At 35.3% G+C, this 22246-nt stretch overlaps 2 protein-coding genes across 9 annotated transcripts in view; one reads left to right on the top strand and one right to left on the bottom strand.

Moving 5' to 3' along the window:
• The window catches only part of LOC148108660 (uncharacterized), a 199554-nt gene that overhangs the window by 10019 nt on the left and 167289 nt on the right, over window positions 1–22246 (bottom strand). The window lies entirely within an intron of this gene.
• PTPRQ (protein tyrosine phosphatase receptor type Q) overlaps window positions 1–22246 on the top strand; it is a 258211-nt gene that overhangs the window by 91403 nt on the left and 144562 nt on the right. For all 8 annotated transcript variants that reach the window (XM_087868896.1, XM_045779834.2, XM_087868894.1 and 5 more), the window contains 8 exons: window positions 1303–1483; window positions 2799–2960; window positions 3059–3238; window positions 3839–3946; window positions 4085–4366; window positions 14448–14630; window positions 14981–15082; window positions 18825–18945. In XM_087868896.1, the coding sequence (XP_087725022.1) occupies window positions 1303–1483; window positions 2799–2960; window positions 3059–3238; window positions 3839–3946; window positions 4085–4366; window positions 14448–14630; window positions 14981–15082; window positions 18825–18945 (1319 nt within the window). The remainder of the gene's footprint in view (window positions 1–1302; window positions 1484–2798; window positions 2961–3058; window positions 3239–3838; window positions 3947–4084; window positions 4367–14447; window positions 14631–14980; window positions 15083–18824; window positions 18946–22246) is intronic.

Here is a 22246-nt window from a genome sequence, read left to right as displayed (position 1 = left end):
ACAAATCTCTGAAACTCATGGACATTTTAACTCATACAATAATTCCATTACCACCACTAACAATTATTAATGTTGTCTTGATATCTTCTAATATCGAGAACATAGTCAAATTTTCCTGATTATCTTCGAAGCCTGTGTTGGTAGGTATGTACTAATTAGAATCCAAAATCCGCACATTTCATTTGGTTGTTAAGTCTCTTAAGGCAACATTTACTTTGATTAATGTTTAGTCTTATTTCCAAGGTTGAAAAACTACACAAAGTACCTAATGGTATTTGCCCCAAATACCCTTTCCTCAATCACTTACGCTGCGTAGGGAGGGAGAAGGGAAAGAGTCGTTTTGTTATCCCCATAGAAATTCTTTCTGTATTTATCTGTAATGTGCCCCTGATATTTTCACTTCAGTATCTGTTACTTGGTGAACTTGACATGTGCGAAGTACGTTATGGGATCTAGGAGCAATCATAGTTACTTAAAATATTCTTTAGGTCCAGAGCCTTGGATAGGCTATTTGAAAGCTATTGCCATGTATTTTTGTTCATGTCTGTAAGTAACTTCACTTAATCAAAGATAAACTACTGTTATTGACGTATCAAGCAGGCATGCAAGCCTCTCACACCTCATATGCAAATGAGAACACACAGAGAAGCATAACATATTTTAATATGGCAGTATGCCTAGAACACTTACTTTTGGGGGTGAATGGTTTTATTATTTTTTTTATTTTTTTATTTTTTAAAGATTTTATTTATTTATTTATTTGACAGAGATAGAGACAGCCAGTGAGAGAGGGAACACAAGCAGGGGGAGTGGGAGAGGAAGAAGCAGGCTCATAGCGGAAGAGCCTGATGTGGGGCTCGATCCCACAACGCCGGGATCACGCCCTGAGCCGAAGGCAGACACTTAACCGCTGTGCCACCCAGGTGCCCCTGGGGGTGAATGGTTTTAAAATAGTTTATTTATGAAACCTCTGTATGAGGATGTCTAATTTTACAATAAAGTAATTAACTTGAATCAGAAACAAATATCCCCTTCATCCCACAATACAGTATTGATCTCTTAAGATAATGGAGTGATCAGAATGTGTTAAAATGATGCAGGAGTTTAATAGCTCTAGAATGAAATCTGGGAAAGAATGAAATCTGGGAACATAAAGGAAGACAGTAGTTGTGGAAATAGTACTATCTTTTTAAAAAGTGTGATTCCAAAGTTACTAGTTTTTTAAACTAAATACTTGAGTGAAGTCATTATTAAGTGTAACTGTTACAAACGGTCATTGTAAGTGTCTGTTTTTAATTTCAGTATATAGATGACCCCATGAGTCCAGAAACTGTGAACATAGTAGAGTCAATGGCAGAATTATTTGAGGGTTCAGCAGAGATATCTTCAGACCTGTACTCGCTTGCTTCCGCTATATATAACAGTCATCCACTTAATAACTTTCCTGTGAGGAACAGAGCTGAAGACCAGCAGTCAGCAGTTGGTAGGTACAATTTTTATGTTCTTTGAAGTGTATTTCCAACCACCAGTACTGGCTAGCCCAGATATGAACCTTAGCTTAGAGTTCAACTGAATTATTAATGGTTCATGGGCTGGAGTCAGATTTTTTTCTTCTTCAACTGTTGGATAACCTCATGCAGCAAATGGATATGCCACACAGGCAGGAGTTGGCCCCTCCTAACCCATTTGACCTTCCTCCTAGAGAAAGTAGCACCCTAGAGTCTCTGGCCAAGCTGCATAGACAATCAGTTATTACAGTTGCCAAAGCAGGTGTGATGGGGAGGGATTAACATATCTTCAAATCATTTACAGGCCTCGCATTCTCTGCAGCTTTTGACTAATAGGTTTTCAAATGTCACTAAAGGTAAATAGGTCAGAAAGTTACAACTCTAGTGCATGGGGTGATAAACAGGTGTAGGTGACCCCAGCGATGTGGTGATGTCATTAGTGTATACACTTGCTTTTCAGGGTCAATGGATCTTATTGTTTCTAAAAGAAGAATGCCATATATAGCAAATTAAAAATACTTGGTTACATGACACAGATCTAAATGATCTCTCTGGTTATTCTAAAAGTGAGAAGAATATATTTTTTTTCATTGCCTTTTTTTCTGATTTGGTAGTTATCTCATTCCAAATTAAAAGTGTTATGTTATTTTATTGATGGTAGAATTAGCCAAAATTTCACATTACGTTCAGTATATGTTTATTTCATCTACTGATCCATTTTTTTCCTGTGCAAAGACTGGAGCAACACTAAAAATTAAGAGGCCCACAATTTCTGATACAGATGTTTCCTTCAGTATTTGTTTGGCCTAATTGTTATTTAACATTGTTGGAAACACAGGTTCTTAATTTAAAAAAATAACAATATTTGAAATCCTTGCTCAGGCATAATTTTGTGTCAGTTATCCAAGCATGCTTACTTTAAACCTCCAACGAGTTTAATAAAGGTATGGTGATTTTTCAGTTCAAATAAGTCTCATTTCAATAACATTCACATTACAGCATAGCATTGACTTATAAAATTTTAATTTGATATTATTACCTCATCTTTCATTTCAGAAAAAAAATCCTAGCCAGTTCCTTTCAGAAGGTTGTATTTTCCCAAAATACTAGTCTCATGTTCCAGGATGTATGTATTCTTAATTATACATGTTTATTATTTACACATATTTTTATTATTTTACATACAGGAGTACATAGAGAAATTAATGACAAGTGTGAAACCAAGTTTCAGATTTCACTCTGTGAGGAAAAATAATTTTGATCATGATTTTTTAAACTGATTTCAAATAGGAGCTATAAGGAATCTGTCTATCACTGACGTTGCTGCAGAGCAGCTGTCTTATGTTATCAGGAGACTTGTACCTTTCACTGAGCACATGATTAGTGTATCTGCTTTCACCATCATGGGAGAAGGACCACCAACGGTTCTCAATGTGAGGACACGTGAGCAAGGTAAGAATGTATTTCCTTTGAATTAATTACCTGCAAATACTGCTCTTACACATTGTAATACTTTTTGTTTGCATTAATTTTTCATTCTTCTTTACAAGTGCCAAGCTCCATTCAAATTATAAACTATAAAAATATTAGTTCTTCATCTATTTTGTTGTATTGGGATCCTCCAGAATATCCCAATGGAAAAATAACTCATTATACCATTTACGCAATGGAACTGGATACAAATAGAGCATTCCAGATGACTACTACAGATAACAGCTTTCTCATAACAGGTAGAACAATCTTTTTTCAAACACTGCTTTTCTGGTGAAAATATGCATCTCTTTCTGCCTTAAATACTGCAGGACACGTGCTGCATCATTTCAGATTTTGTTATGCTGTGCTGCCATGGATATCTTGAAAAATGTGCAGAAATAACTTGATTAAATGTGTTTTTCTTTGTCTATATTTATCTACTAAAAATGAGATCATCAGATCACAAGCATTATAGGCACATATTTAAGCCAGAGAATTTTATATCTGGAATTGAAATAAAGTATTAAAAGCTGGAATGAATGAATCAATGAATGTGAAAATCAGCTGAAGTAACTGAGCTGACATGATGTTTGTGCCAAGTCAACATAGTCCTAGCAGCGTGCCAAAAATTATTTTTCAGCCTCAGATGATTGCCCTAATATTTAGGAAAGAACTAAAATATCATCAACATGGGAAGACCCTCATGCTCAAGGAATTTTGGGAGAATGAGATTACAAGGAAACTGACTTGGAGAGCCAGTCTCCCAAATAAATTATTTTCACTGGTGCTGTATCAAATGACGCTAATACATGAATGTTATTTTATGATCTTTAAACAGATTACTATTATCATTATAGGGTTAAAGAAATACACAAAATATAAAATGAGAGTGGCTGCCTCAACCCATGTTGGAGAAAGTTCTTTGTCTGAAGAAAATGACATCTTTGTGAGAACTTTAGAAGATGGTAAGAATATCAGGTGCATTTTTAATGAAAAGAAGCAAGTAGTGTTGCATGCTTACTGCTATCTACCTCATGCTCCCTTTAGTGGCTGAAACAGCATGAAAAAATACACGTATTTAAAATTTTGTTTTCATCCCTCAGAACCAGAATCATCACCTCAAGATGTTGAAGTTATTGATGTTACTGCAAGTGAAATAAATTTGAGGTGGTCACCACCTAAGAAACCCAATGGGATTATTGTTGCTTATGAAGTGCTGTATAAAAATATGGACACCTCGTTGATGAAGAACACCTCAACCACAAACATAATTTTAGGGGGCTTAAAACCTTACACCCTCTACAACATTTCTGTCAGGTCGTATACCAGATTTGGTCATGGCAATCAGTTATCTTCTTTACTCTCTGTAAGGACTTCTGAGACTGGTAAGTTTTTTGTTTGTTGTTTAAGAACACATAGTAATGAAGTAAACATGGCTGACAATTGTCATATTGTTTATATTTTAAATAACCTAAAATCGCTCATTCTTTTTTGTATAACCCAGAAATTAATTTGTTTTTATCTGGGAAGGTGTGGGGAAAAGGCTTGCTGTGTCCATTGTTAAAGTCTGATTTACATATATGGGAACTCCAAAATAAAATCAGTGAATTTTTCAAATGAAAGACGTTGAAAAACCAAGGAATCTTTCAGTGTACCTATCAAATAACTACATGCTTTCAAATTAGGTAAAAGCAGAACATACTCGTAAGAATAGATTCCTGTACTCCAATGAGGTACGTACGTAGAAAGAGGTGCAGAGTAGGAACACAGGAAGGGCATGCCCAGTTGAGCCTTATGGAGGAGATAGCATCTGACCTGGATCTTCAAGAGTAGGGTAGAATGGATGTTATTGAAGTTGTTGGGTGGGCAAGGAGGGGAGTATCCTACCTAAGGGAAATCATGGAAGCAAGGAATTACTCTTGTGTTTCGGTTTCGGTGATAGAAGAACAAATAGCATAAGGCAAGACATTTTGCCTGATGATTTTAGTTTATTGTTATATTATGTTTAAAATCATGTTGGAGCATCACTCATAATCCAACTCTAATTTATGCTGAGAATTAGACTAAATGTAAAGTTACTGTTTTTTACCTACTTAAAAAAATTAAATATTTATTGACTAGCTACTGGCTGAACCATATGGAATTACTATTCCTGTGGGTCATAATGGCCAAATATCAGCAATTTCATATGGTTCAGCCAGATGCTCTGTGTGAGGCCCTCTCTCTAACCTTGAGGATCCTAAGTATCTAGTAAAGCAGCTTATCTTTGAGCAGGAGTACCTTCTTGAGACTGGTCACAGAAATGAGTGTAATGAGATGACACAGAAGAGCTTATGGAGGGAGGCAATCATGATTGCAGGCCTGAGAGAGTAATGAAAGGAGTGTTTTATAGCATCAAGAGTTATCCCTTAAAATGAAATCTAATTGATGTTAAACCATATGTTGGCATATTTCATTGCTTTCATAGATTTTGTTTTTTAAATCAGTATTTCTTTTAAGAAAATATCGCCTCTTTACCTGACCTAGCTTTATTTTACACTGGGTCAAGGAAAGAAACAAGCATATTTTAAACACCTGCAAAGCGCCGTGGGCTATGCCATTGGCTTTCATGAAAATTAACTTTTTAACTCTAAAACATTAAGGTATTATTATCTTCATTGCCTAATAAAAAACAAATCTAAGAGGTCATCTCTTCAATAAATATTCAGCAAGTATCTGCAATATGCCAAGCCCTACTGGGAATATAGCACTGTAAATGAAAGTGAATTTCTACCCTCCTAAAGTTAAAATTAATTGGTGGATGTTTAATTGCTTAAGGTCACCCAGCTGGTAAGTGATGAAGCTGGGCCTGGAACCCAAATGCATCCGACTATAAAGCATATTTGCTTTCACAATATAATCTCTTTTAGAAGCCATCAATAAAGTTGGTAAATTATAGAGTATATCTAGGATTTTTTCTGTTCATTGTTGCAGTAATATTTTGCTGCTTGGGTTCTGCACAGCATGAGGAAGGAAAGAAGAACTTTCAAAGTCCCTGTTATATTAAACAATCATTATATTCATGAATGCTTATCAAATACTTCACTACTTAAGTGGTCACAGCATCAAGAATACTTTATCTTAATGATTATCTATAGAATAATCGTTTTTGTTGTTTGCTGATACATGCATGCAATCTTTTATTTAGTATTGAATAAGTAAATTTTAGTTTCATTTTATTTTCTGTTATATGAGCTTAATTCTAAGGCAGGGGTAATAAACCTTAAGTCAATATAAGAATTTAATTTGACATGTAATTAAAAATGAGAATATTAATGTTGAAAGGTATCTTACAAAACACATACAACCCTTTATTTTATAGATGAGGAGACCTAGAATTACTTGAGTGAAATTACTCAGAAATCAGAGTAGATGAGATGTAATGTTGGGACTTGGATGTAAGCCTCCCTATAGTCATTTCAAGCCTCCTGGCGAGAAAAGTAAAGAGAAAAAAGAAACAACTAATGCCTGGACTTACCCATTTGGGTGGGTGAAGGTCATTTTGACACTAGACTCTTCAGCAGCAAAACAGACTGAATAATAGGGCATAGTGTTCAGTGTCCATACTTACAATTCTAACTCTCTGTCCTAAAGTAGGGTACTCTCAACATCTTTGCATTCTTCATCCAGATGGAAAGAGTGGACAATGAAATCTACATTAGTGACTTTTCCCATAATATGTGTGCTACTATTGAGCCACAAGTCTTAGCTCTTTTTGCAAAAGAGGAAGCTAGAATGTTAAGTAGTCTCAAGGTATCATTTGAAGCAAGATGTACTCAAGAATGGCTATTTGGGGGTGCCTGGGTGGCTGAGTCGTTAAGCGTCTGCCTTTGGCTCAGGGCGTGATCCCAGGGTCCTGGAATCGAGCCCCGCACTGGCTCCGTGCTCCGCTGGGAAGCCTGCTTCTTCCTCTCCCACTCCCCCTGCTTGTGTTCCCTCTCTTGCTGGCTGTCTCTCTCTGTCAAATAAATAAATAAAATCTTAAAAAAAAAAAAAAAAGAACAGCTGTCTGTTACCCTGTTACCAAGGCTTCATATTCTTATTAAATACAATGAATTTATCTCTACTCTTAATATAAAAAACAAGAGCCCACTTTTCAATATTATTTCATGAGAAATTGAAGGATTGGTTAGTGGTGTGTGAATGTTGCTAGCTACAGATAAGAATAAATTATTTGTGCACATGCTTTATCTTGATTGGGGAGTCAGAGTTTACTAATGCTTGGGAGTAAAATACTCTTGTGTTCAAGCAGAAAAGATCAATACAAGGTTGATCTCATGGATGGGGGTGTGTGTGTGTGTGTGTGTGTGTGTGTGAAAGAAAGACTGTGTGTTTATGTGTGTTTTAAGTATAGAATGTACAGTTTGCAAACAAGATTAATTCATGTTTTCTCATGCTTAGAGTTCAATAATCACGTAAAGAACTTTAAGTTCTCATACAAATTACCTTTTGATGATCTCTATTTTTCTCTTTCAAGATTTAACTTTCTTTATGGTAAGCCTTTAACAAAATGCCTTGAATATGTCTGATGTGGGGTAATAACCACTAGTGGATAGTAACCTAGATGTTGACCACACTTTTGTGAAGAACTCTATAAATTTATGTATATTAATGAATAGCATTATGTTTCTACATATGCTTGTACATATCATTGTAACTGTGTATGCCAAACAATAATCTTTTGGCATAGTCAAGGTAACCTGTCACTTCCTGTTTTAGGACCATCATGAGCAAACTTTTCTTATTTTTATCTTTTAAATAGATTCAGCTTTTTCCAACTGATTCTAATAATTTACTTTGTATTCATGAGTTATCTATTTTACACAATACTATTCCAATTGGACACACAGTGTTAGTCCAGAAAACTCTAAGTCCGTCATTGCTCTCCAAAATCAGTAAGTCATCAAGTCTGTCTTCTTTATTTTCCCTGAATCCAGCCAGCGCTGGTTATCCCCTAAGGATAAATGAATAAAAATGCAAAGGATATCACCCTGGGGTCAGGGATGCATATTTATACTCTGACTCCTGGTGGTAGGCAGACAACTCCAGAGGGACAACTTAGCAAGTTCCAAGGAGAATTCTTCAAAATCAGAAGTCATACTGAGTTATGAAGTTCAAACATAGTATTACTAACTCCTTTTTTTTTTTCTTGCGTTAAAGAGCTAGTCAGTTCAATCTTGCTTTGCTTAGCTGTGAATTTCTCTCTTGTTTTTAAATATATTTCATGTCAGAACATATTTATTCATGACCTGAACAGGTGTTTGTGGATTCATATGCATTGTAGATATAGCAGTAAGACAAAATTCCCACTTTCCTGGAACTTAACGTTTTAGAAGTTCCACAGAAAATGAAGCAGTAAACAAGTAATATATACGACTTTGGTAGTGGTAAATTCTAGTAAGAAAAAAAAACCAGGGAAAGAAAAGAGAGTTATTGACTAGTAAACGCACTATTTGAGGTAGAGGACTGAGAGAAGCCCTCTCTGAAGAAATTATATTTGCCCAGAGATATTAATAATTTATGAGTAAATTAGATGAGGATATGGAAGAAAAGTACTCCAGAAGGAAGAATAGCAATAGCCAAATTCCTCAAGTGGGAAGATACTTAATGTGGTTGAGGAAGAGCAGAGCAGTTCTGTCGTTCAAGTACTATAAGTTATGGGGAGAGAATTACCAGGTGAGGAGAGACAGGCTGGCAAAGGTAGACTGTGCAGATTCTTGGTTTTATTCTAAGAGGTTTGGAGTTTAATTGTAATGAGTAGCTCTTGAATAATTATGACAAGAACATGATAGGATTTGCAGTTTTGGAGGATCATTGCTGACTATGTTGGATTTGGGAATGAAGAGGAAAACATGATTACTTACTAGGTATTTCGTTTGAATATCTGGGTGAATGGTGGTACATTTACTGACATAGGGAAGGCTGGAGAACAGGTCAGTTTGGAGGAAATTCAGTTCTGTTTTGGGCACATTTTAAGTATCTGAATACCTGTCATGAAGGCAATTGGATATGTAAGTTTGAAACTCAGGGAGAGGATCCAGGGTTGAATATACAATTTAAAATCAAGGGATGAGATAAAGTCACCTCAGGGGGTGTGTAGATAGCAATGAAAAGAAGCAGACACCTATGTTCTCGGGCAATATGACCTACAGACTTGGAGAAGTCAGAGTGGATTTAGTCAAGGACTAAGCAGAAGTGGCAGTGGTGAGGTAAGAGAAAAATCAGAAAATTGTGTCTTGCAATGCAAGTGAATAAAGATTTTCAAATAGAGGGAATTTATTTCCTATGTCAATTACTGCTGCCAGTGAAGTAAGATGAGATGAGGGTCTATAACTGATGAACGGTTTGGCATTATGGAGGTCACTGGTGACTTCATGACAGAAGGTTTCACGGAAAAATGGGGGAAAATGCCTACCTGAAGTGAGACTAAGACAGGATGACAGATTTAAAAAGTTGAGAGAATGAGTAAAGGTGAATTTTGACCAATTTTGATATGGCATGGAGGCCAGAAAGGAGCAATAGTTGAAAGGGCAAAGTGAGTCAAGTGTCTTTATTTTTCTTTTGCTGTGACATAATGTGTGTGTTTACATGTATACAATACAGAAATAAATCAACAAAAAGAGAAAAACCAATAACACAACAGAGAGGGAATAACTTTAATTAGAAAACTTCTGACTAGATAGAAAGAATGGAATCTAGCACAGAAATGGAGGGCTAGGCAAATTTTCGTTCACTGTTGAATGGATAAAGAAGATGTGGTATATTTATACAATGGAATATTAACTCAGCCATCAAAAAGAATGAAATCTTGGCATTTACAATGACATTGATGGAACTAGAGAGTATTATGCTAAGCGAAATAAGTCAAAGAAAGTTGAATACTATATGATGTCACTTGTGTGCAGAATTTAAGAAATGAAACAGATGAACATAGGGACAAAAAAGAGAGGAAAACCAGGAAACAGATTCCTAACTATAGAGAACAAACTGATGGTTACTGGAGAAGAAGTGGGTAGAGAGTTGGGTGAAATAGGTGATGGGGATTAAGGAGGGCACTTATGATGAGAACTAGGTGTTGTATGTAAGGAATGAATAGCTAAATTCTACATCTGCCACTAATATTACACTGTATGTTAATGAAGTGGAATTTAAATAAAAACTTGAAAGGAAAAAAAAGAAGTGCAAGGTTATGCCTTGAAAGGGAGTAAGGCGAGAAAGCAGTTAAAGGAAAATCAGTAGAAGGAAGATAATGCAGTTCTCTTCTGAGAGTTTGGGTTTTTTTTTAAGATTTTATTTATTTATTTGACAGAGAGAGAGAGCATAGGCAGGGGGAGTGGCAGGCAGAGGGAGAGGGAGAAGCAGACTCCCCGCTGAGCAGGGAGCCTGATGTGGGGCTCCATCCCAGGACCCTGGGATCATGACTTGAGCTGAAGGCAGATACTTAACTGACTGAGCCATCCAGGTGCCCCCCTTCTGAGTGTTTTTATTATCTCAATGAAGTGGGAAGCAAGTTTCTCAGCTTTGAATAAGAAGTGGGGAGGGATTTTGGCTGTTTGTGGACAGAGAGGATGGTGAAAACAAATACAACAAAGCTGTAGACGGAACTGACTAAAGTAAAATATAGGCTGCTGGGAAGTGGAAATGATTCATTTGAAATTTGAGGTTTTAATTTAAATGAGGCTAGTTAGCATGGAGTTTTGTTTTCTTTTGATGTTTTCAGCTGTCCTATTGCAGATCTGGAATAGCAATGAGCTCAGTTCAACTCGAATTGGAATTTTGCTAGAAAGCAAGATGGAAGCAGAAGGAGTTGATGGAGATTACCAGGGACGGGTTTTGGCGGTAGGCGATGGGCTCTGGCCTGAGTGAGTAGGGAGAGGAGGACATAGGGAGGGATGAACAGTGAAGTTATGATGAGGGTCAAAGAATTGTTGGATTGTCAGTACAAAGGTCAGTAAGCTGGAAAGATAGGAGGTGTTTCCAAAGAAAGGAATACTGGCAGTGACTGGTAATGACAAGGTTTTGGGTATAGCCATGAAAGCTAGTGGTTAAAGTGAGGTGGAGGAAAACTTGGAATTATGGAGATCAAGGAATACAGAGTCCAGGGAATTGGGCAGATCATTTGCATTGATGTTGACGTCTCTTAAGAATGGAGAGAGGAAGTCAGTCATCCAGGTGATAAAATTTTTCCCTTTTTAAGTTTTTGTTTTAATTCTGGTTAGTTAACATACAGTGTTATATTAGTTTCAGATGTACAATATGGTGATTCAACACTTTCATGCATCATCTGGTGCTCATCACAGGTGCAATCCGTAATCCCCATCACCTATTTCATCCATCTCCCCAACCTCCTCCCTTTGGAGTGAGACAATTTTTAAGGTGTTTGAAGAAGTGGCATAGTATCCAAGATGACTCTTAAGGAGGGGTAGTACTAGAGTTCTTCAGGGGTAGAAGGAAGGAGAAACCATCTGGATATGGCAAAGAGGAGCGATAAATGCAGCTACTGAACTCCCAGGCCCTATGGTTCTGGGGATTGTAGGAGAAAAACAAGTGACTACCTGTTACCCAAGAGTGCTAAAATGTAATGTTCTCAGCAGGTCCAAGTCATTCAGATCTAGAAGGTTAAGAAAGCATTCAGAGGAGTTGAGGATGTTTCTCCATGTGATGGGTTGGCTTGGGAAGATACTAGAGAAGATTTTGAGTGTATGCAAAGGGATTATATGTGTAGAATTATATTGCTACATCAAACTATGTGTTAAACTACAATTCTTCCCAAAGTTTTAGAAATATCAACATTCATATGTCAGTTTTCCCTATTAGGTGTGCCTTATATTCCATAGCAGGTAACAACTGGGAGCAGGTGGTAATGCATCTACACTTTCAAGGCTTTTGAATCATGTTTTTCTACTTTATTAAATTTATTAGTTGCTACTAATTTATATCCGTTGTATTTAGAGTGACAATAAAAAAAGGTTCAATTCTTTCTTTTGAAAGGAAAGATTCTTGTAATAGGACTTTGTAGTGGCAATAATGTTTATATAGTTTAAATTGTTTAACCCCTCAAATTAGTTGTTATTATTGCTCCATGCAGGCAATTTTTAAACCATTATCTTTGCGACTGTGGTCTTTCGTCTCCCGTAAATATTTTTTTTGCCTAAAATGCATTATCACATCATTCATTGAGGATTTTCTGGTTGTGATTATCTGAATATGTTTTTCATTTTGCTTTTGTTAATTTTTCTGGGTATAGAATTCCAGTTGGTTTTTAGTGAGGTCAATTTATCAGTCTAATTGTCATTCCTATGTAGGTGGTAGGTGATCTGTCCTGTTTTTTTTTTTTTTTTTTTTTTGGTGCTGTTAAGATCTTCTCTTTCACAATGATATGTCTAAATATGATTGTTTTAAAATATTTTCCTGCTTAGAACTTAATTGAGATTCCTTGACCTGAAGTTTGATATCTTTCAACAAATTTGAAAAGTCTTAGCCATTATTCTTTTAAATATTTCTTCTTCCTCATCCTGTTATCTTAGACTCCTTTGATATATATACTCCATGTCTCTTAACTGCCATTTTATATTTTCCCTATTTTCTTTCTCTGAGCTACATTCTTGATAATTTTTTAATACTGTCATCCTTTTCACTAAATTTCTCTCTATCTCTATCAAAGGTGCTTTTTGATACATCAAAAGAATTTTAATTTCAGTTATTTTGTTTTTCTATTCTAGAAGGCCTGTCTGGTTCTCTTTCAAATCTGCTTGGCTATAAGTATCATTTATTATTATCTAAAGAATTTTTTGCTCATATTTTCAGTACTGTTTGAGCTGTTGAAATACATTAAACATTTATTTTTATTCTTTGGTAGATTCAATAGCTGAAGCCTTTTGAAGTCTGACTGCTGTGTGTTTGTGTGGGGGGTCTGAGGGGGAAAGACAGAGAGAGACTGATTTTTATTTTCCTTTTTCTTTGCTATCTTTATTGGGGTCTGATTTGCTTGTGTGTTTAGCGATTTTATCAGTGAGCACATTTTCCTTGAAATTTATCCGTGGTATATTTATGTGGCCTGAGTTGAAGCTGAGTTCCTTCTGAGAGGATTTATGTTTGCTTCTGCTAGTTGCTTTTGAATAACATCAACTCTGTTACAGATTTGTTTTAATTTAAAGTCTGAAGTGAAGGTTCTTCAGGTTCCATGGATTTGAGCCACACAGGCTCTTAGGGATAAGTGTGCAGTTCCAAAACTGCATAATTTTTCTTTCTTTTTCACTTCTTCATCCATAATGGAGCGAGGGGAAAAAAAATTCTTCTCTGTTCTCTTTTGTATGGTGGGTTTACTTCTCACTCCCTCTTCCCTGAGGGTGAACACACCACATTGTACAAGATCAGGAGTTACTACTCACACTGTTTTCTGTGGCATTCTGCAGAAGCATTGAAGGTACCCCCCTGAGTTGACCAGTAAAATGGTTGAAATTGCGTGCTTTTGGTTTTCCAGTTTCTTATACAGGGATATTCCCTACTCTTCTCCTGGCCCAGGGCTTTCTCTTCTTTATCTGGAATTCCACACAGCTGTTAATGCAAAAACTCAACATCACCAGGATTGGCCAGTCTCCTCCAAGACAAAGCTGGCCTTAGTACCAGCTTCTGTTTCAGGATACCCATTTTTACTTTGTTTTTTGTTTAATTTTTTTTTTTTTTGCTTTTGTTTTTGCTACCACAGATTTCTAACTTTCTTGTCCAGTCTGCAATTCTTGTAAAAGTTTGTTTTAATTTTATGAAGAGTTTTAATTAAGATAGTCATTCAATTTAGGGTATCTATTTCAATATTTACCAGAATCAGAATCCCACAAGTAGTACTGGTATTTGAATATATGTAGAGAACCATTTTATGACCATTGAATTCAATACAATGAGAACATTTGTAGATACATAAAACTAGTATTTTATTTAATGATATCTTGTATCCTTGGGAGACTTGTTTGTTGCCAGGTCCTAATGTGCAACATTATATCTAGGAGAGGTTCCTTGCCTTGTCATACATCTTGTTTTATACCCAAACTAATTATTAATCTCTTATATATTATCATCATTAATGAAAGGCAAAATTGATTTTTAGATGTTTTTCAAACTTCTTTCTTGCATCTGTGTGTTCTGCAGTGAGAGACAGTTTAATACCATCTCAAGTACTTTAATAAAAATATCATCTGATAAGCATTATTCTGTAGAATCATAGAATGAATTTTCTTTTGAGATGCAATCTTTTCTTACATAGTTGTTAAGTGTATAAGTTTTGTGTCTTTTATTCCATTTAGGATATTCTTATATACATACCCTATTGCACGTGGGTGAAGACTTCAGCAAAATGTTTTTTTTTTTTTTCAGAATGTATTTTTAGGATAGAATTATTTTATGCATTTATGTTTCTGTTTTTTTTCCCAGTGCCTGATAGTGCACCAGAAAATATTACTTACAAAAATATATCTTCTGGAGAGATTGAGCTGTCATTCCTTCCCCCTAGTAGTCCTAATGGAATCATACAAAAATATACAATTTATCTCAGGAGAAGTAATGGAAATGAGGAAAGAACTATAAATACAACCTCTTTGACCCAGAGCATTAAAGGTAAAAATAACGTATAATGTTGGGCATTTACATTAATATTGACAGGGGGCACAAAATATTAGTTTGCTTTTATATTATAAATGATAAATATGATTAGTTTTATACAGGGTAGGACAATTCTGTCTTTTTAGTTAAATAAAAAAGGAGTTCATTACAGTCACATGAAAGTATAAGTCAGTCCTTTGTCACATTATCCTATATCATTTTGTCTTTGTAATATGACTTACTATTTGAAACCACTTCATTTTCATTTAGTTTTTACTATTGAAATATTAATTCATTTCATAGTTTGCCTCTTGCATATTACTAAGGGATATTTTGTAAGTCATATCTATTTGATTTCTTTTTAGGATTGAAGAAGTATACCCAATACAAGATTGAGGTGTCTGCTAGTACACAGAGGGGTGAAGGAGTGCGGAGCAAACCCATAAGTGTATTGACTGAAGAAGATGGTAAATATATTAGTGGATATAGATATATTTTGAATCCATCACATTTCAAAAAAACATGTATTTAAAATGAAGATACAATGTAAAAATTCTACTAGACTTGGGTATCAGTTGTGTGCCATTCCAGCATTATACAGAGATTTCATTGTCATGGAGTAAAAGAAGATAGCAAAGTCAGATTTATGTTCAATAAAATCAGGTATAAAATGCTCTTTTTTTGATTCTGAAGTCATCCTTGCTCTGTAAGAAATCAGCAATATTTTTTTTCATCGGAATTTTTAAGGCTAAAATTTTGGTTTGAAGGGTTTGAACATCAGCTAATGTACATTATGACTGTGTTTTTCAACTTTAATGTTCATGAGAATAGACATTAAAATCAGTTTTGTAGTAGATTCTGTTATGTCAACCTGCAACCTTTTTTACTGTATTAGGATTAGCTTGCTAATGAGTTCAGGCCAGTTACCAGGTTTCTCTACATAATTTGCCAAGATGCTATTCCTGAATGTTAATAGCCTTCATATTGAATATTTAAACATGTCTTTTCCTAACCTGAATAAAATCAACTTTACTACTGAGACCACTTTACACTGGTACCTCACTAAGTTCTAGGCATATATCATGCTAAGAAAATTACTTTTGAGGAATATATTTGAGATTTAGATTTGCATTTTATGTTTTATACATTGTATATATTTGAGACTGTTATTTTTATTTTAATTTCTGCAAAGAGAAGTCCTATTGTCATGAGGGATGTATCATAAGTGTATATAGGGTATCTCCCACCTGCCTCTCTTTCAAGTTCTTCCATCCTCAAGTTTGGTTGCATTCTGTGGATGTTCAGATTCTAATCATTCACCAGGACAAAAATGTGCATTATATACTTCTAGAAGAAAGCTTTTTTCTGCATTGTTCTTATTTTATTCAAAATGACAGTCTTCGGAGCCTTGTCCATTTCAGGTCCTTCCCTGTTTTTGCCTCCATCAAATTACTTCATCAAAGCATCCTAGTGGGCTGCTCTGGTTTGTCCCTGGTTCTAAGTACTCTCATAGGTTGGTCTTCCTTAGTCATTGCATCTACTAACTATGCTTATTTCTCCAACAACACTCAACTGTCCAAATTTTCATTTTTTTATAGTTCAACTATTTGTGCTGAAAGAAAGTAAAAATTAACCTAATAAATAAATCCTTCCCAATGGGACGATTGTTAAAACCGGGAGCAAGGGGGGTGATATTAGCTCTTTTTTCCATCTTAGGTAATGCCCAAGAAAGATGTACTAAATCATTTATGCAATGCCCTTCTGAACATAGTAACCACTTTTTTTTTCTAATTAAATGAAATAGTCCTCATGGTAAAAATTTGAAGGAACCTAGACCAGTAGTAAACATATATGCTGAGCAGCCAAAGTTTGTTTGTTTTTTGTGTTTTTTTGTGGTTTTTTGTGTTTTTTTTTTTTTTTAACCACTTAAGTCAATAGTTTCAAACTATACTGTGTATCTATCTGAATTGCCTGGACTGTTAAACTTACTATGGTATAAGTCACCATGGTGAACTTACCATCTAAGTCCTTGGCCAAGTCATTGATATAATTGCTGATTGACAGGGTGAAGAACAAGACCCTTTTATTGAAAAATTTCAGCAAATCAAGAATGGATAAAGGACTGAGAAGATTTGCTTTCTTGGGTATTAGGTCCTCTTCACCCTCAAGAAATCTGTGGTTTAGTGAAAGAGATGTAAATTTGATTTGTGTATGGATGAATAATCTTTGTAACTTTAATCACTGGTTTAAGTATTCCCCCAAATTATTCCTAAGGACAAAAGAGGAATTTTAGCTACTCCGAGGCATCAGAGGAAGTGTAGCTGAGGAAGTTACACTTAAGCTGTGACCTGAAGGAAGGTGAGTGAAGAGGGAGGGTGAGAGATAGGAAAGACCACACCAGCCAAAAGGAGGAAGAGTCTTATGCATACACTTCTCATCTATTCTCATATGCTCTGTCATGATGAATTGGATAGATTGCAAAAGATATTATTACATTTATGTATTCTAATTTTCCTCTTTCTTTCTTTAAAGTAAATTTAATTTTTTTAAATTTATTTTATGACTGGAAGTTTGTACCTCTTAATCCCCTTCACCAATTTCATTTTTTAAATTGTTCTTTAGAATACAAATGCCAAAATGATTAAAAGTTAGTCTGCTATAGTACATATTTTGTTTTAGACATGTTAATTGTATTTAGTTAGCAATAAAAAGTCTTAATTCAAAAGGAAATTACCCATACTGAAATTAAAAATAAAACACTCAGAATTATCTGTTTTTTGACATAAAAGCCTTAGAGCATATTATAGAATAAAAATGCTTAGTTACAACATATTATGTTCTAAATCCTCTTTTTCCCAATAATAAAAGTTAGGTTTGCAAAGATGTCAGTAAAACTATCATAGGCTTTTGTTTTGACAGATGAAAGAGTTCTCAGAAGTAATTCATATCTTGGGAAACAGACATTTCCAAGTGATATATGGATTCTTGTGATAATCAATATTTGATAGTATTTTTACTGTAGTGCCTGTAGAGAATACCAAATGAAAATACAAATATAACCGTCACCATTATTCCTTAGAATTCATCTCATAAACCTTTTCTCTGCTCAATAATTTTTTTGTTGTTGGAAAGTTGTTACTACCAAAATAATGAAAACACACATATACATATACAAGCATATGTAAACACACAATTCTAGCTGAGATTATTCAGAAAATCAAAAAGAAATTAAAATAATTCAGGTAGCATTTTCTCCAAATTATTGGAAGAAGTGATGTGCACATATGCTAATTTATAAATTAACATTGTTCAAAGATCTGGACAAATTCTTTAAACTTCTATTAGCTACCAACGAGTTCACTTTCCATATATAACAATGATAAAAAGTTTTAGTAATTTATACCTTTCTATGTGCAAAATGTTGTATGTTAATCTTCTAAGACATTACTGTGGTGTTACACAGTAGCTGAGAAATGCCATTCTAAATGTTTTATCTAAATGTAAATATAAACTTGTCTAAGTTTGCTAGTAACTTTTTTAGTGCTTATACAGTGCAGAATGGCTAAGGTATTTGAGTCCTTATGCTGTCACAGCAGAATTAGAAGTAGACGCTAACCTGTCCCTATTCTTGTTAATGTGCTACATTGGTTTTCCTTGTCACCATTCAATTTGGAAGACTCAGTGAACAGATTTTGATACTATTTTACAGTTTAATGACAACTGAAATTGAGGAATGTAGTTTTTATTTGTGAAGTCAGTCATTTTAACTGCTCTCCTGGTGTTGTGCTTATCACTTTACCACTTCTTGAATGTGTGGTTTTTTTCCACTTCTTTTTATTGTTTGAGGAGCACTTTTACTACATAGTATATTTATTCACCCCAGTAGTTTTATTTTTACTAGAGGATGATAATTTACCAAGATGTACTTGAACAGTAGGTGAATCACTGTGACATACCCCTTGTTCTTTTTTCTCATGAAATATTTTTTTCCATTGAATCACAGAAACAGATGTTCTAACACCACCATGCAAAATCTCTTTTTATCATCTCATTTTGAAAGTAAACAATTAGTCTCCCATGCTCATGGAGAAAGGCACTGTACCTGATTCATTTACCAAAATGTTTATAAAGAAAACTTTGTGTGTTTCCATTTTAGCCTTCTCTTGTATATGTTTAATAAAATGTATTATCCTCACCCTAACTTTTCAGCTCCTGATTCTCCCCCCCAAGACTTCTCTGTAAAACAGTTGTCTGGTGTCACGGTGAAGTTGTCATGGCAACCACCCCTGGAGCCAAATGGAATTATCCTCTATTACACAGTTTATGTCTGGTAAGAAATTTTTTCTTTTTTGGAAATAGTTCTGAGAACAAGTATTAATCTGTAACATAATAGGAATGTAGTTTTTTTATTTCAGAATGTGATGCTACATTAAGAACCTGATTGTTAGTAGGCTAGTTAATATGCTTTTTTAAAGAAATAAGTCTTTCCCATACTATGTAGAGGTCCAAGCATAGTCAAATAACATACTTTTTGTACCTAAAAAAGTATATATCATGCATAATTATACTAAATTTCTGCTCTTAAAAGCCATTGACTAATCAACATATGTGAATACAAGCATGTAATTTTAAACTCAGAGTTTTACACAAATATTCTGTATGTCACTTCCTTAAGTTTCTTTGAACAGAATAATTTTAACTAAAATTTAACTGGAAGATATTTCTTCATAAATCTGTTATTTAAGGTCAATTTTTCAGTGAAATTTAAGCAGTGTGTCTGTTTTTTTTTTTTTCTGATCACCTTTACCTTGATTACCTATTTATGGGTCAGTTATGTAAAATATTAAATCCTATAGCTCATCTCACATCAGTTAACATGGCTCTACTGCTTCATGAAAACTCAATAGATAAAAATCCTCAATTTGATCTCATGTAAGTCCTCTTAAAAAGGTTCACCAGTTGTATGTTTCCTAGTAGATTTTAAATATTTCAACTCAGAAATACAATTTACACAATACTTTATAGAACATGCATTTCATACCTTTATATTCCTGACTTGAAGGTCTAACACTGAGAGGCTATGATGTTTTAAAGAAGTCTACTCTTCTCTTTCCCAAATTAAGACTTTTCTTTCCTTATTTCTCTTTAAACCCTTTGCATACCACTCTTTAGGACTACACTTCCTGTTTTTTTCATTGCCTGATTCCTAGTCATTTTGCCTAGTCATGGAAAAATTGAGAGTGACAAGAGAAATATCAATAGGAAGAGAAGCCATGAGAAGGTAACCATTCTCCTCTGTGGCCCAGTTCATTCGTTTATCCATTTTTCATTACTTCATTCAAGAAAATTAATAAAGTGCCTATATACCAGTGAGTGAGAAACACATTTGACTTCTGCCCTCAAGGAGATTACATTCTAAAAGGATAACTGGACTATATATCCCATAAACAAACAAATGAAGGAAAGTCAGGGGAAAAAGGGCTACTTTTGATTGGATGCTTGAGGAAATCCTTTTTGGAAAAATGGTTTTGAATTGCAGTCTGGATAACAAGAAGAAGCTTTTTATCCTATGAAGATCTGCAAGGTGGAATTTTCTAAGAAAGAACATCAGCTGTATAGGCTTTGCGAAGAAACATATTTTTTTCATTTTGAAGACCAGAGATGTCAGTGTTGCTGGGGGTTAGAGAGACAGAGTAATACTGAGGGGTAGGAGGCAGACTAAGGTCAGGAGCCAAGCCACAAAAAGTATTTGATTTTTCCTTTTAACTGTAATGAGAGTTACTGGAGAATTTTAAGCACTTTGGATACTTAATGGAGAAAGAATTGTAGATGGCAAAACTGTTAACAGGGATATTAGCTAGGAGACTATTTTAGTGGTCTGGGCAGTAGTTGTTACTGGCAATGGAGGAGAGAAATGGGTAGCTTTTTTCTACATTTAGGAAGGAGAGTTGACAAGACTTCTAGATGCATTGGATGTGGGGATAAAAAAAAAGAGAGATGAATCGATGATTTTTAGATTTTTGAATCAAGAATGATGACTTTGAGATTTTTGACACCATCGTATTGAGTTAGCAAAAATGGAAGTGAAAGAGGTTAATAAAAGTGAGAATCACTTTTAGATTTTACAACTGGGGTTTCTGGCCCACACTGTAGCGACAGTCTCATCCCTCTATTCAGTGATCATGCTGTGTAAATTTAGTGTCCCAGTGGTGCATTCTCTCTCTCTTTTGAGGTGTGTCACTTTTCTGTCTCACTTCATGAGATGGATTCTAGGTGCAAGGGAAGCCCACTGAAAGTGGGGCCAGGGAATCTCAAGTCTGTGATATCATAGCTCATCTTACCTGGCTTTTGGGAATCGTGCTACTGCCCACCTGTAGTCATAGCTTCTAGTTTTAAGGTTCTGATTTTGTTTTATCCTTGATCCAACCTCAGGCTTATTCTAATGCCCTAGCTCTCTTATCATGTCTGTCTTAACCCTCATCGGGTAGCTAGATGCTCTCACCAATCTGCAGTGGGCAGGATTGCAAAGGTGACTTCCGCATCCTTCCCTAGCTTTTAGATCTTGCTGAACATGGTAGCATACTGAAGACAGAGATTCTGTAAGAGGCTTGTCATTTTTCTCTCCATCCTGACAAGGAGCAAGCCTTTCTTACTGTCATTCAGAGTGATTCATAGAGACACTGAGTCAGAGAAGCTGCTCCTAGGATCAACTGGAGAGTTTAAGATTGCAGAATTAGGGTGGTCAATACATGGGGCATCATCCAAGAGAGTCATCTCCCTCGTTTGTACTGGAGGGAGCCAGGGACCTCCTTTTAAGACTGTTGAAGTATATCCCCAGCTGTAGGCTGACTCTAAAAAGAAATACTTGAACACACCCTGGATCACAGTAAATTCGTCAAAACCAGCAAATAGCCAAAAAAGCAAAGCCTCAACTAGCAGACAATCATAAGACTCTTGTAGGGAAAGATACCCTTGAGCCAGGGCTGCTGTAAAACCTGTCAAGAACAGGCCACTGACATGTATTTTACTGTTGACTGCCTGCACCTAGAATGTTACTGAAAATTTTATATGTATATTTTACTGAGCAGGCAGTAACTCAGCCTCTCCATTCAGAAAGTTCCACTTCAATAAATAAGACACTCTGAAGTCAGAGTAGCCATAAGAATCATGGTAACTCCACTGGTTTCATAATCCAGGGGCAAGGTTCAATTGCAGCTGCCCCACACCCTGTTTTGAGTAAGGTGTTCTTGTGAAAAATGAACTTGGAGTCCAGTTATGGGAATGTGGCCACTTTGCCCTGATGCGTTCAGTTAAGGAGCCCTTCAATGACCTTCCAAGCGCCTGAGTGTGTGTGTAAGTTATTGGGTAACCAAGCCCGGTAAAGCTGTTGGAAGGAATATGTGAATCTTTCTTTTTATGTGTTAAAGATTTTTTTAAAAAGATGCATAAATGCATTTAAACTTTAAAGCTATTTCACAACTTACTGAGATTAGAGAAATAAACTCTTAATATATTAATTCTAACAGCTAGACCTCCCAGGAATTAGATTTCAAAGGATATAGAAAGAACTCCTTATAAAAGGTTTTAATATTACATTTTTTTTGTTAAACTGGGACTTGGAGCACTTTTGG

This window comes from Ursus americanus, chromosome 17 (genome assembly GCF_024610735.1).
Source record: "Ursus americanus isolate L20-20 chromosome 17, mUrsAme1.1.p, whole genome shotgun sequence".
In the NCBI taxonomy this organism is placed as follows: domain Eukaryota; kingdom Metazoa; phylum Chordata; class Mammalia; order Carnivora; family Ursidae; genus Ursus; species Ursus americanus.
Note: the sequence above shows the minus strand (reverse complement) of the source record. Positions and strands in the feature narration are given on the sequence as shown.